Source organism: Diorhabda sublineata, chromosome 4 (assembly GCF_026230105.1).
Source record: "Diorhabda sublineata isolate icDioSubl1.1 chromosome 4, icDioSubl1.1, whole genome shotgun sequence".
Classification (NCBI taxonomy): Eukaryota; Metazoa; Arthropoda; class Insecta; order Coleoptera; family Chrysomelidae; genus Diorhabda; species Diorhabda sublineata.
In genome coordinates this window covers 4,863,615-4,880,326 of record NC_079477.1, presented here as the reverse complement: position 1 = coordinate 4,880,326, position 16,712 = coordinate 4,863,615, and the positions used below count along the sequence as shown (strand labels likewise).

General features: G+C 33.5%; 1 protein-coding gene across 1 annotated transcript in view; it reads left to right on the top strand.

Moving 5' to 3' along the window:
• LOC130442725 (acetylcholine receptor subunit alpha-like 1) overlaps nucleotides 1-16,712 on the top strand; it is a 61,947-nt gene that overhangs the window by 21,408 nt on the left and 23,827 nt on the right. The window contains exons 2-4 of the mRNA XM_056777070.1: nucleotides 3,705-3,910; nucleotides 14,800-14,844; nucleotides 14,907-15,016. Of these exons, the coding sequence (XP_056633048.1) occupies nucleotides 3,713-3,910; nucleotides 14,800-14,844; nucleotides 14,907-15,016 (353 nt within the window). The 5' untranslated portion in view covers nucleotides 3,705-3,712. The remainder of the gene's footprint in view (nucleotides 1-3,704; nucleotides 3,911-14,799; nucleotides 14,845-14,906; nucleotides 15,017-16,712) is intronic.

The window sequence follows — 16,712 nt, the reverse complement described above, 5'->3', positions numbered from 1 at the left end:
GCGAAGCTACGCCACTGCTGAGAGTGTCGTACCTACATGTCGGAGGCAAAAGCATCAGCATCATCGGCGATTGAATAAAATTGATGGGGAAGTTTGATTAAACAACTTGGAAGCAATCAATTATTTGCTGCTCGCACTAAGAATGTTTATTACCTGGGTATGGAAAAGTTTTAAGAGCGTGGTTTCGAAGATGGTGCCACTGGACAAACTTTAAATGAAAATAAAAAGACTGGCGTGTTAGTGGTTTGGCGCTTTTGTTGATTGTTTTTGTTTCGAAGTGCTTCATAAAATATGTAAATAAATGAATTTACCTGGCAAAATATCTTTTTTGAAACTAAAAGTTTTTGCAAAAAAACTATTTCAATTAATACAGAATATACTTGTATCAAAACAATGTTTTTTTTTGAAACTTTTGAAATAATGACCGAATGATGTGGATAATTTGAATTGTTAACTGATCTAACTAATCGAACCAATTCCATCGAATTTATAAATTGTTTTTGTTTTTTCTGCTCATATTTTTTATATATATATTCTAGCCAATGAATATTCAACTACATTCATAACGACCTAACCTATTGAAATTTAATGTTATCCATATTTCTATCAATCAATTTGAATATTGAATTCCATGAGATTAAAAATTTTTACAAGCTTTAATAATATCAAAATCACCGGAAATCTTAATTAATTATTGTAAGTAAAATTTTATTATTGTTGAATAATAATAAAATAATAAGACTAAGAATACATAAGTATTCGAAAGCTATATTGAAGTTAGTCCACTTTGGTGTTTCCTTGCCACGTTCCCAATAAAAAACTACTCACTTCAGATATTGAAAGTAAACTGGTAGCTAAAGGTGTGAGTTGTAATGTAAACAATGTGCTTTAGTATGAATATTACCAAGGGTTGCAGAATTCAAACATAAACGGATATTATACAACCACTTTTGAGGATATCGACGAAACTAATAATAGATATACTAATTCATTTGCCCAAAGGATCCAACTAACTTATGCCAGCTTTCTGTATGGTTCATTAACATTTCTGCTAATTGAGAAATTGTTGTTGTTTCCTCTTTTATATATACGATTATGGTCCCAGATGTACCTGCCACAACAAAGAAAACACAAATATTTTGGAGCAAAAATATTTATTATTCAACATACACTTTTCCCAACGATGTTCAATAAGTTCGATACTCTTTTTATAGTAAGAATCGTCAAGATCCTCATTAACTGCCGATATCACCTCTTCATTGTTGGTAAATATTTGACAACCGAACGATTTTTTATAGTCCGGAAACAGAAAATAATCCGAGGGGCTTAAATCTGGCGAATAGGGTGCATGAGGTATCTGTTGGACACTGAGCAAAAATGAATTCTAGTTTTTAAACATTTATTTTATATATTTTTGGTTCTTAGAAATATTTATTTAAAAGGACTATTATATTTTAATTTATTGCTTTTAAGTTTTTAGAAAACACATTTAAGACACATTGGTGCAGTTTGAATGAAAGGCCGGTATAGGCTTGATTTTTATGACCTCAGGTAATTAAGTTGTAAAAACGACTGTTTATCCTAATACCAAAAGTACAACCAATGCACTATGGTCTTTGTTCAAAAAAACATATGTTTTACTTAGTATAGTCTAGAGTTGGACCTTGAAATGAAATATATTTTAAAATTGCTAGTCTGCGACTAACCTAACCCTAACCATAACTTCCTATAGTATCAATTCAAACTTTAATTCATTAATTTTGGCCTTTGAAATAATCCGAGACACAACCTTGGTTCTATGAGCGGTAATGTATTTAAAGTCCTCTGATAGGGTGCTAACCTGGTCTCCCTCCTCCTTTTTCCAGGATCAGGACCGGCAACAGAGTCATTGAGCTACTCAATTCACCCAACAACCCTGCAGGCGGAGAGAATCGATTAGATGTAAGATAGAAATTGACGGTACCAGCATTGAACAGATTATGGAAACTAACTACTTGGGCATCACACTATCAAGCTGTGGAGATGCAGAATCAGAAGTAGAAAAACAAATACAGAAAGCCAACAGAGCAGCAGGATGCCTCAATAATACAATATGGAGAAACAAACATATTAGAACGGAAACTAAGGCTAGACTTTACAAAGTTGTTATATGACCTATAATGACACAGCAGAAACACGACCGGACACGTCCAAAACACAAAGGATGCTGGAAACAGCTGATATGAGAATACTGAGGAGAATCACGGGGAACACACTGAGAGATCGAGTAAATAGCGACTAAATTAGAAAAACATGTAATGTGGAGAAGATTAACGAGTGGTTATTGAATATAAAAAAAGAATGGAACAACCATATAAGTAGAATGACAGATGATAGGGTAGTAAAGATCGCAAGAGACAAATCGCCGGCCGGGAATGGAAGTGTCGGTCGATCCCGGAAAAGATGGAGCGATAACTTAAAAGCACAACAAAAGAAAGAAACAGGCAGAATTGCCTATAGAAAAGATAGAAGAAGAAATAACGGATATGTGAGCTGGTGCATTGTCTTGATAATGCAACACTTTCCTTTAAGCCAAATGCGGCCGTTTTTGCTTGATTTCTTCGTTCAAACGTTGCATAATACTCGCCGTTGATAATTTTTTCTTTTTCAATATAGTCTATGAAAATTAACCCCACGCGAATCTCAAAAAGCCGACACAAAGACGTTACCTGCAAATAGAACGGTCTTCACCTTCTTTGGAGCCGGTTCTCCCTTTTCGGTCCATTGCTTTGATTGTTCTTTTGTTTCGGATGTGAAGCGATGGATCCACGTTTTCTTCTATGGTTATGAAACGGCGCAAAAATTCGGCTTTATTTCTGTGAAGCATTTCCAAATACTCGATGGGAACATCTCCACGATGCTGTTTTTGTTTCATTGTGAGCAAACGCAGCACCTATCTTGCGTACAGCTTTCTTATGTTCAAATTATCATAATATGCTGAAATGCCTACTATGTCTGCTAGCTCGCGCACTTTAGTCGACGATCATCCAGTACAACTTTGTGGATTTAACTTCAACATTTCTGGAGTCGTCACTTCATTTGGTCCACCACTGCGATCCTGATTTTCGCTGTTCGTATGGTCTGGTTTAAACTCTGCTACCCAATATTTTACTGTTAATAACGAAGGAGCAGCCTCACCCAGAATAGAATTTATATTGGTTGGACTAATACCTTTCAAATAGAAGTATTATATAACATAACGATGGCCAATTTTTTCCATGTTTACAAATTCACTGTTGATGGCTGTCTACTCTTTTATAAGTTTCTACTCTAATTTTCTCAATTATTTCATTGAAATATTCTTATTACAATATTTAATTAGTGATTCGCTTTTGCCTAATGAATGTTTACAAATAAAATTACTTTTCTATAGGACAATATATTTATAACAGTATCTAACAACATTTGCCAAAAGATTGAAAGTTACTTATGGTTTTATCAAATTTCATGGAAATAATTTTATTTTCCACATCTATTTTAGTAAAATTCTGAACCTAAAAATATAGTACATAAGTGAATAATGACTTTTTCAAAAAAGATCTACATTAAAATGTATAAAACGATAAAAAATGTAACCAAACAGATTATCAAAATTCCAGCTCAAGTGTTGCATTAACCCAAAATACTTGAATAGCGATATTAAATTCCACTCTCTTTTGTTTTAGGGCTTGAAATGGGGCTGTGGCTCACTCTGTCATGGCTGATGTTGGGTGGACTAACCCCTCCAACCCCGATTTGGGGCAACCCTGACGCGAAGAGACTTTACGACGACCTACTCTCGAATTACAACCGACTCATCAGGCCCGTGGGCAACAACTCCGATCGACTCACCGTGAAAATGGGCCTTAGACTTTCACAACTCATCGATGTGGTATATATTTATTTTTTACATTATTTCGGGAAAAGAAAAAATAACGATATTAAAAATTATTCTACAATATGTTTGGTATATTATAATTAATGTCGGTTTTCATATGTGAAAGTTTCTACGTATAGTAACTTATATATCTTGCTTTATTTTCTTGTAAACATTTTTTCTTTGCTTATGTCGACATTATTTATGAAGTATCCTCTGTATTAATTTCGAATACAATATTCTTCTATATAAACCATCTGCAGCTGTAGTTCATCATCATGTGTATTATGTGCTTAACTAATTTTGAAAGAATTGGAAACAGGCCAATTGAAATTCGCTAATTAGGGCTGAGAAAAATCAAATTAACAATGGTTAAGTTTGGTAAATAATCAGTTGCTGTATGTTTTTAACATTAACAATGAATGTTGTATGAAAAATATTAATAATTATACATTTTTATTATTCTTTACCTGCTTTAGATTTTGAAAAATAAGCTTAGTCTGGGTTAATAGATGGGTATATTGTTTGTGTATTTTGCAACTAACGTTTTGAAATTGTACATGGGAATATTCTTAAATCGCTTTATGAATGTTGTACGAAGATTGTCTGGAAAGTTTCCGATCTGACAAATAAACAAGATATTTTTCTACTAGCGCGCTTAAATTACTCACTTCAAATAAACTTTCGAGTGTGTAAAACCTTACGTAATACTGCATAAAGAAAATTATTATTATTAGGTACTCCGTAGCGTAGTGGCTGGAGAATGAGGCTTACATGTGGAAGATCCCAGGTTCAAGTCGCGTTCATTACTTTTTTTTATTTTTCTACTTTATCATCATCATCATCAAGCCTTCCAATCCTCTGTGGATTATGGCTATCGCTTTTGGCACTTTAAATCCTTTTTTTTTGAGGTGGATTACTCCTCGTTTTCTAGTTTTTATTTTCTTTATAGTTTGTCGTTTGTTTTGACTGTCTTTGTTATTATTTTCCATTCTTTTCGGTTCCGGCATTTTGCTCTCCAGTTTTCTATATTGAGTGCTTTTATGTCCTCCTCTATTTCGTTTCCCCAAGTTTTTCTCGGCCTTCTCCTTCTTCTTGGCCACAATGGGATCTATTGGGTTATTCTTTTGATCGTTTCAATTGGTTTTCTTCTCATTATGGCCCTGCCCAGTTGAGCCTTTGTGCATTTATGGGTCTCAATATATTCTCCTTCCCCAGTTCCCTCTCTATTTCTTCGTTTTCTTTCTTCTTCTTATGTTTGGACCTGTCTCATCATCTTTCCTTCGGTTCTTTTAAGTTCATCTTCTTCTCTTTTGTTTATTACTGTTGTTTCCATTGCATATATGATTACTGGTCTTATTAAGGTTTTGTACATCTTTGTTTTGTTTGGTTTTTGTTTCTTCCATAGGCTTGATAGCCCTTTTGTATCCTTTATCCTCTCTCTGGTTGTTTGTCCCAACGTTATTCCTATATAGTTAAAGGTCGATACTGTTAATAAATTAATGACTGCTAATAAAATAATGAATGCCATTAGCAACACAAACACATTAAATAAAGAAGTTGCAAATGGAAACATTGAACATAGTGTTGAACAAAAACAATGCATGTTTTTGTACAGCATCAAGAGACAATAAACACATATGTTAGGGATGCCACCAATAATGCAACATTACAAAATCCACTGCAATTTAGTAATTGTTATAATAACAACTTTACATTTAACTTTTATAACATCTCAGATAAAAAGGGCAACAAAATTTAGTTCCTATTAGGTATCTAATATAGAGTTCTATTGTTCTATTGGTTCTTTTTCTGTTCTTTAGTTATAAAATATCTCATAATCATTCTTTTCGTTTTTGACATCTATACTATTACAAAATAAAAAATATTTTGTAGGATTTTTTAACTTTTCAACACATTTACTTTCCAACACATGTTTGATATTGTTTAATTGAATTTTTAACGTGTGTGTAAGGGCCGTTTTTCGACTAATGTGATTAGTATAACTATTTTTACCATAATTATTTTCATTTTTTAAGATAGTCACTTGTTAAATCCATAAACTTATTCCAGCTCTCATATTTTTAACCCTTCAAAATAGTAGTTGCCGTTTTATCTTGAAACTAGCTTTATATCTATCGCGTTCAAATGAAACTTAATGTCATGAAACCAGAAAAAATCGCTTGAGGCCAAATCGGGTGCATACGGTGGATTGAAAATCAACTCGAAGTGCAATTCATGAATTCCAGAAATAACGTCACCGAAGAATTTTCCCTTCCTTCCCACAAATGCAGTGGCTGCATTCTGCTATTGTTCAATACCATTATTATCCCAAAAAAGGATCCTGGTGAATAAAACCGTCTTTGTCTTTTCAGACAGGTTTCAATCCACTATTTTTATTATTTTTTTGAAATCAGGTGGTGAATCCATGTTTTATCTACAATTATATTGATGCGAATCATCTAGCTTAAACTGAATCGATAAATCGCTCACTCCTTACAACAACGTCATATCTCAAAAATCGGCAATTTCGAGTTATGACTATTTTCTGATTGTACTGAAAGAGTAGTATGTTCTTGCAAGATCGTCATATTCTTAACTCAATACTTGGCCTCTAGAGACCAGTAGTGTCGTTACTGCATTATAAAATATTCCATCAGTGTTTATTTCAAGAGCGTCACAAGCCAGTTGGTCTCGAGTGATTTAGGAAGCATTATCAGTGCCTTTTAGTGCAAAAGTGGATTATTTGTTCAGAACACAGTATTGCACAAAAGGTAAGTGCAATTTCCATTCTTATTTTTGTATAAAAAAATGTACTAATTGCTTAATATTCTGTTTTATATCTGATTTATGACGTTCTTGCCCAGTCAGTTTGTGAAATGTATTGTCATATTTTGATTTAAGACGCTATTGCTAATAATGCTTTTTCTCTCATACAAAATGGTTTTTGATCAATTTGTATTCTTTCAACAAAAAGTCAAACGCTTATATTGAAAATGTGCAGGTTTATTGTCATGTCATTTATGTCATTAAAAAACCTACTGTTTTACGTCGTCACTGAATGTAGCTTGCTACTTTATGGATTGTCTTCAATTAAAAATTAACATTTTGTCATTTTTAATTGGATCATTATGATGACGTCTCGAGGAAAAAAATGTTAGCGTTAGCTTTCAATATCGATCAAAATGAAAATTTATCAGAAAGTGGAGGGAAGAGAATTTTAAGGTACATAGACTATAATATGAGATTTCACAACATTCATTTCATGTTCATGAACTTTTGTATGAAGACTTCTTTGACTTGAAATGTTTAGCCTCTGATATAGATCCTCTTCGTTCAGTAAAAAATAAGCAAGACCAACCAGTCAAATTCTTAGACATTAAAGTAATGAGAGCTCAACAAGATTCGCCAAATTCGGTTTTTTATAAACATTCTTATGCAGAACCAGAAGCCTTAATCATTGGAAAAAAACAAAGATAATAACAACGCACTAAAACCTGCCTTAGACGAAAAACCCAAAATATCAGACAAAAAAAGTAATGACTTGATGCGACTGATTGAAAAAAAATTCGTACCAAACGTTTATAAAATATTTTATGAGAATCCTTAAAATTATTTTTATATTCAAATACTTTTTCCTATTATAACTTTTGAATGATTTTCTTTTGTACGAAATTTTCTTATTTTGTTTAATTTTATTTTTTTTTCTACCATAATTATATTCTGTAATAATAAAAAATAAAACAATATACCTTCTATTTTTGTTTTAATTAACAGATTCATTCTTTTGTTTTAAACAGTATTCCATTGGAAGATGAAATAAAAGTAATATAAAAGTATTTAAAATATAAGGAATAACTGCCTATTCGGAATTAATTTATCTTTGCGAGAATGGCTTAGCTCAAGATACTTCAATGTAAAACTTTCAAATTTTAATATTTCACTCACAATGCCGACATAGTTTGACATACTCCAAGCACCACATCAGAAATTTGGGAAAATAACGTCATAAATAAAAAGCAGCTTTTTAAAATTTAAAAATTTTATTCAAACATAGAAAAATTATCGGCTATTATCTGAAAAGAGGTGATGCATAGTAAAAAATTTAATTGGAGTCTGAGAAATTATTTTGAATTCATTTTATTCTACTTTTAAACTTTAAATTCATTCTCCTGAAAAATCGTGTATTTTGAGATATGACGTTGTTGAAAGGAGTGAGCGAAATGTTCTTTCGAAGGTGCTTGGGTAGCAAATGCAGTACCCAACGCCTGCCTAATTCTTTAATAAGTTTTTTGATCTGCCGATGGCATCTTTTATCTCTCTTACCTTAATCCGACGGTCTTTCACTACAATATGGTGACCTTTTTCGATTATTTCGCTAGTTGTCGCAGTTTTTGGCTATGCCGAAGTGTCTCTAAATATAGTATAGTATAGTATAGAGTCTCTAACAACTCTCTAAACAGTATCTCTCTCTCTCTAAAAACAGTATCTAACTACTCAAGCATTCGCAAAGGCTTATTATCTTTTTATTTCCCAACTCAATAAGTGTTGACATCTTCCGTAAAGCCGCTCCTGTTACCGTACATTATCGGAGCTATAGTTTGGCGGGTGCGCCAGGTATGTTTACTTTTACTTTCCTTAGAAACAAACAAACTCAAACAAACAAAAAGTAGGGATTTTTGTTTGTTTGATATTTTCTAAATATCTCATCAATCCGAAAGATCTAGAATGTGATTTTAATATATAAAGCAGCTATAAGTTATGCATCGCGATTATATCGTGTCAAGTGAACTGAACAGTGCATTTTAAATATTAGTTAATAGTTAACAGCGTAAATGTAACTATACAAATTAATTATTTAAATAATATAAACCCGTTTTGTGATTAAAACTGGTAATAAATAAGAAGAACATTCCATTTTTAATCCTGTCCAACCTCTCGTTGACCTTTCCACTGTCTTTGCCTTCTTCTCCCACTTGCATAAAAAATATTTCCATGGTAGATACCTCACTAACCATCTATAATAAACACGAATCCCCTAGCGTTCTTGTAGAGAAAGCATTCTTGGAAATTCTGTATCAAAAAATCCTCTCTATACGGATGCCTCCAAAGCTGAATCCGATGTGGCTTGCGCAGTCACTACAAACCACGAACTCATAAGTTATTTCCGCTTACCCTCGACGTGTAGTGTTTACACTGGTGAACTATACAGTATCCTTCAAGCTTTCAAATATATTTCTTCTACCCATAAACATATCACAACCATATTCGCCGACCATTCAATAGTTCAAAACATCCACGACATCTACCAAATTTTAATTGCTCTTAATACAACAGTCTCTATCATCTTGCTTCCATCGCACACTGGAATCCCTGGAAATGAATCTGCAGGTCGCCATGTCATGCAAAGAATCCTCCTGAAATCCCAGTTCAGCTTGCCAATGATCTGAAGACTAACACCAAAAACTTCATTCAAGAAACTTGGCACGATATTTGGAGCAAGAGTAATACAGCACTACATCAAATCCACCCATCTACTTCTCACATTTTCGTAAACTTTTCGTATAGGAGAGAAGCTGTGACAATAAGAAGACTTCGCATCAACTACACTCAAACATACTCACGGCTATTTGATGTCGTCAGAAGGTCATCATGTCTGCCGAACTTGTAAAGTTCCTGTGACTGTTAAGCACATCCTCCCCGACTGCAGAGAATATTCTACCTCATATCAACAGGTTGATATGAAAACCAACCTCAAGGAGACACTTAACTACCCGACGGTAATAAGGAAAATCGTGCAGTTTCTTAAAGCCACCAAGCTTTATAAGAAAATATAATTTAATTTATGCATCGTAATAGATTTTGTAACAGTCCTGTAATTAACTTATGATTGTATGACCAGCGCTGTCGAGGCATGTTAAACTGAAATAAAAAAAAATGCCTTTTATTTCGTTCACACAAGTATGTTATACTTCAAGTGAAACATATATTTTTGAGAATCAAATAATTCAATGGACAGGATTTATATTGGGAATATTCAATAATCCATCAAAAAGGCCCCGTAACTTGAATATTCAGTGTACCGAATAGCCGAAATGTAAACCACTCCTAGTTTATAAACAGAGAAAACGATATTGATGATAAATCAAATATGTATCAAGCTAGATTTGCCTTGTCATCCAGATGATACAAATATGTAGGGCATAAGAAACAATACTAAATTATATATTGGTAATGGGGCTTAAAACCCAACGGTGTAGTGTTTAATTTATACCTATTGTAACTAGTATACTCTGTCGAACATAAAATTAAGTTAATTATTCTATTCTGTAATGCTTTTCATAGAAGTTTTCTAGTACCCAGCGTTCACTAAAATATATTAGGATTGGTGCGTCTGTTTATAGCAGAGAAACGAGGTCTGGCTATTAAATAACGAGACTGCGCGCCTAGAGGGCGCCCTAGATGAGTGGGGTAAAAACTGAGTAGTGCGTTGGGTATCTAGATATCTTTTCTAAGCACTTCCCAAAATACATTTCCGTCACTATTATAGTATTTGTGCAGTAGCGGTTTGAAACGAACGTGTTTTTTTCTTGTACCGAAAACCATGGGTGACGAAGACCAGGAGCAACGTATCAATCTCAAATTTCTTGTTAAATTGAAAAAAACTCCGACTAAGTACTATAAATTATTGCAAGAGACGTATGGGGACAATTCTCTATCTCCTGCGCCTGTTTTTGAGTGCTGTAAGCGCTTTAGAGAGGGCCGAGAGAGCACTGAAGATGACCAGCGCCCAGGTCGTCCTGTGACTGTTTCAACTCCAGAAACAGTGACCAAAATCAACCAAATTGTGCATGCAGATCGTCTAATGAGCATCCGGATGATTGGCGATAAAGAAACGGTTAGAAAAATTTTACTGGAGGTATTACACATGACAAAAGTATGTGCGAAGTTGGTGTCAAAAATCTGAGTCCTGAGTATTTGGCAAGTAAGCTCACTCCTGTGCTCGAAACCCCGCCGTACTCGCCAGATTTGGCACCTTGAGACTTTTTTTGTTTCCGAAGATAAAATCTGCTTTGAAAGGGACCCGATTGATGAGTCTATGGAAACGGCTGAGCTCTTGAAGATCATCACCAAAGAAGACTTCCAGCACTGATTCAATCAATGGAAAAAAACGTATGGAAAGGTGTGTGGCGAGGGGAGCATTCGAATGTAGAATAACTTTTATAATAACCCTCTTTCTAACCAGCCTCCTTATTTAATAGCCAAACCTCGAAGATGCACCGAAATGAAAGAAATTTTAGGCATTATTTTATGAAAATTTGCAAAACGGCAAAACATAGGCTTCCTAGAGGAAAAGCCAGTAACCAATTTTAGAATTTCAGAAGTCACGAAACTTTCTACAGTAAATCCTCTATATCTGAAAATGAAGAACTGAGTATAAAAAAAGTCTATCGCATACGAGTAGTATTATATAATAAAGTAGGCAAATTAACACACGTAGAAATATACCTCACGATACTTTAAAATTAACTTTACAAGAATATATTGTCAATCTTTTTTTTGCAATACTTTAGTATAAAATATTTATTCTGATAGCAAGATCAACGCACGAGTAAAACTGAACTGCAAAAACCAAAAATGTTTGTAAACGACTACTGAGATGTTGAATCGTATGCAACACCCCAAACCGTTAGAGGATTCCTACTTTTTATTCATACCTTCGAAATGTAAAGTATATAAAACTACGTCACAGGTACAGGTATAACAGCAATAGACGTTCTACGAATTATCACTCCTAAAAGAAAAGAATACCTAGAATATTACGCGTTTTAATATTTTCCCACATTATCCTTGACAATGACCTAGAGAATAGCTCCGTCAAAGGTAAGGAAAAGTCATTCAAAAGTAATGTTTCAACAAAATTAAGAAAAATCTATTGCATTATGTATTATTTTAAATCTACGTCTAATCAAGTCCACAGGTGCCCAGTAACCGCTCTCACTCTAAACCGCAGGTTTCCATCTTACTTGCACTCGCACGGACACATTTTTCACTGTGGTAGACTGTTGGTGATGGAACTTCGTTGTGGCAATGTATATTATTAATTGCTTATTTATCCTATTAAAATTGGAATACTGATGAAAACTCCATGAAGACAAAATACTGTCGAAAGTAATTTCCTCAAATTTTTTGACTGATACTCACCCTCCTTAAAAATTTAGAATGGTCTACCCCGGCCACACATTTTCAGAGAATTTCGTGACTTTTGAAATGACCACCTGAAATTGGTCACTGGCTCTTGGTCTAATAGTCTCTCTTGCCGAGAGTGCGACGACTTTTTCACATGTTTGATTTTTCTCTTCTTCACATTTTTTACAAGTGCGGAAGAATAGATAAACAAAACGTGGAAAGAGGCTACAAGAATAGCCAAACACAGAAGGAAATGGAGAGCCCTCGTCAACATAATTGGATGGAACATACTACAAAATGAAGCATGGAGATAGCGATATCATCTTTTTATGGCGACTAAAACGATAGGTGTCCTTTACTCCACTGGTACCTATATGACGATGGTTATGATGATTCAGAAACGTAGAAGCATTTTTGTCCCGTATGTTTTGATTTCTGCAGCACATAATAGCATATTAACGATGCCCATTTTTTTCAATCAAGTTACTTTTTTGTAAAATTATTTTATAAATCACCTCTACAACACTATCTATTGATAATTGGGGAAAATTACTAATAGAATACACAAGGTTGAACAAACCTAATTGTGCCATAGTCTCTTAAAAAAACATTCGAAATCTATTTCTTCTACTAGCTTCACAAAATAATGATATAAATTGAAACGGCCCGTCATATTGTTCTGAAATTATTCAAACTCTCATTTGACAATTACTAAAAGATATTTTCCGTTTTCTCGGCTGTAATTACTTGATTGACATCAAAGCGTTTCAACCCTTGTCTTATTCTTTTAGAGAAGCGTTCGAAAAAGGAACGAACAGAAGTGACTTTCGTCAATTAAATTTTCATTGCGACTCTCATCTTAGGTTCATTGAATTTTGTGATTCTAAGAATACCGATCATGAAAATGAAGAAAAACTATCCAAACATAATTATAGATCAACTCACAAACATTAAGTTATCGTTTACAGAAAATGTACATTTTATAGAACTAAGCCCTAAATATAATTGTCCCTTTGGACTTTTCACTCCAAATGACTCAAAATTAAATATGCATTTCTTAAAAGATAATTAGAGAAGTATGGAGGTAAAAATTTTCACGGTAAATCAATTTAATCATTTCATTAATCAACTCTAATGAACTGCTGAATACTAGAAACGAAGAAGCACAGATATCTGAAGATGAGAGAGAACGAGGAGGAGCGGGATATAGAGTAAATGTCCCAGAGCCTACTGGGAAGGAAATCCAGGAAGAAATCATCAAACTTAAAAACTTTTAATCGGGTCACCAGTACCTAGTAACAAATATCACACAATACAAGAAATATGGAGACAAGACAAACAACGCAGTTATCTGCCTGATACATGAAAAAGGTCGCAAAACTATCTAGAATCAAAAGATTGGAAAATTGGGTCTCGGATATTGCTGGAGAATGTTTAGAAAAGTTCAGGTAAAGGTACCACAGATTAAATTATCATCCTACAACAACTACAAAGTGTTAGTTACGTTACAAGCAGATTCTACAGCTGACATTTCGATGATGAAACAATAAAATATCTTGGAATACCAATTAACATCATCAAGTTAGTAAGCATGATTTTGAGGAAACTACTAACAAGTTAAATGGATTAACATTAGGAGGTTTCAATCTAGATGTTAAAACATGTATTATTAGACGCTATTATGAAAGAAAGTCCTATTAATACTACAAGAATGAACAGAAACACCAATGTATTGCTTATGGGGACTTTATAGTAGTTTTAACTAGATCAAAAATAGATATGCCCAACGTCCCAGCAAGGATGGAAGTAAAAGCAAAAGAACATGGGATTAATATACAATTTATTTGAATATCTGAAGGTAACAATTACAAACAATAATACAGAAATAGTGGCGACAAAAAATGAAAGGCAAGCAAGGCAGCAGGAGCCATTAAAGTGGTGTTAAATTCCAAAAATATACAGTTATTCGACCAACAGTTTTCTACTATGATTATCATCGAAAGAGGCTGCAAATGGAATGAGGAGAGAATGTGGTACAGATATATAAGGGGAAAATTATTTGAAGAAATTTAAAAGGTCAGGAAGGAAGTAAAAATGCCCATTTACTATAAATCATCAATTAACCGGGTATTAAGAGCCCAAAGAATTAGTTGCACTTCTACCAAATGAATAATTATAAAACGCCGAAAGTTATTGAGAGTAGGCTATAGGGAAACGATATAAAAAGGAAGACCAAAGAGGAAAAAGATAGGAGAGGTGAAGATACATACAACAAACTTTGGTACAGATGATCACGAATCTTTTTTTTATGGTCATTGTACCACATAAGCAAATTGAACAGAATATTCACTGAAATTCTTTTATGTTATTTTCCAAATTACAAAGTGGAAAAAGTGGAAAATTACTGAAGTGGATATAATTTTAATAGCATTTTTATCGGTAACTAGTATAAATTGTGAATAAAGTTTTTCCACTGTATTTGTACCTGAGTATTCATTGTAGTCGTAGATAAAATAAAGTATACAGCTTGCATTATCACAAAATTAAATAATATACTTTGAATTGAGATAGGACCTGAAACACTGTGTCCTATTATAATATGTACCTTTGAAATGATCGTAAGTGAACATTATATTTCAAATTTCCTCCTAAATGAAAGAGAAACTTAATTAGATCATTTGGTTTGTGTCTACAAGTAGTCTTTTTATTTGCAGAACTTGAAGAACCAAATAATGACAACGAACGTTTGGGTTGAACAGGTAATGACACCAAAATCAAAAATTTGAGTTATAAATAACATTGTAACTCAGAAAATTTCCAGGAATGGAACGACTACAAGTTGAAATGGAATCCTGATGATTATGGTGGTGTCGAAATACTTCATGTTCCTTCTGAACACATTTGGCTTCCAGACATTGTCCTTTACAATAAGTAAGTTAAATTTTTATGTTGATAACGAAGTTGTTAGTATCTCTAGAAGAACCAGATGAATACTTTTCCTCAAATTTCTATAGTCTCCTTATGTTTGTCTCAAAATCTGAAAAGACGTTTTCTTGGAACACCAGAAAAAATGAAATGTTATTAGACGATCAGTTGAAAGCTATCCTAGTACCTGTACTACCAGGGTTGAAAAACTTGTCTCCTGAATAGAAAATACTCAAATTGGGTTACATAACTATGAAACTAAGTACTGAAATATTAGTGAGAATATCTCAACGTATGCGCAAATATATTCCCAACTTGTATTGATAGGTGTTGACATCTTCAAGATGAAACTCATTAGACAACCCTCGTATATAATATAAAATACATCTCACTTATTCCCTTCAATAAATTTGATTGAACAATAGGAAAGAAAATCACAGATAATTAGGGGTTAACATAAAAATGTTAATTTCGTTCTGCTTCACATTATTCTCGAAATCGATAAATGCTAATTCAAAAACAGCTTGTTGGTTTTCCACATGTTAAATACTGGCTCTTATCGCTAAAATTATAATTTTTAAGTATGGAAAAAACTGGAACTAAACTACATTTTCACTCCCCTCAAACAAGTGAGAAAAATACGTAATAAAAGTGAATATTACAACACGTTGTTCTTGAACTTCCTTGATAAGCACACTTATAAAACTTCTACTACTCGACCCCTCGGAGTCACTTAAGCGAAAACATTTTACTAGCTAAAGGGTATTTTATTAACTTCTAACATTTGTTCTAACTAGGTTAGTTTATTATTCAATTTCATTTGACTGTCACTAGACACAGCTCGGGTTGTGTGCTTAACATACAAAATATAATTTTATATGAAACAAACCAAAAATGCTCCATAAAATTTGAATTAATATCTTTCAAAGTACTACCAGTGGCTGGTAATGCATTTATCTTAGTTTGAATCAATAGCTCGAAGCATATTTTTCATTTTTTGGAATCGAAGTCGTATGGTACTGAATCGGGTCAGTAAGGCAAGTGGGATCAAAAGAAAAGTCTAAGCAGCAAAAGTTCTCTTATTGAAGGCAACACAGCACAGCACAGCAAACTTTGCAGCACAAGTTCCTCAAATTTTTACACATTTTTTGAAGTAGAAGGAAGCACCGAACGCTTCTTTACCTCATTTCCACTTGAAACCAGTCGTAAATACTGTTTTGTTGCTACATTGTCTATATAAGCTTATTTTAACATTTAATGAGCTTCTTCTTTACTTTTCTCAAGGTAGACATTAATGATCTCACTAGAGCAAGATAGGATTGCGATGCCTTCAGGATAGTTTCTTACTTTCTTGTGATTCTGAGAAAGGTAACCAACTACATCGTCATTTGTTGGAGTTTCTCTTTGTGTGACATACTAAATAATGGTTCTTATTATTACCAGGACCTCGTTCCAGTTATTATTTGGTAACGACAACAATTCTGACAACAACTGATACAATGTTACTACTAGGTTAATGTAAGTTAATGAAGAACCATTGCACTACAAAATTACCATCGTTTGCTTCAATATATGTGGGTATTGGTTGATATAAGTGCAGACTAAATAATGGCTGCTAGTAATGTATTTATATAGTTCAGGGTGTCATATAAACTACGACTCAAAGGATCTATTGTGTTCCCTTCTCTTGTTGCGGCACCAG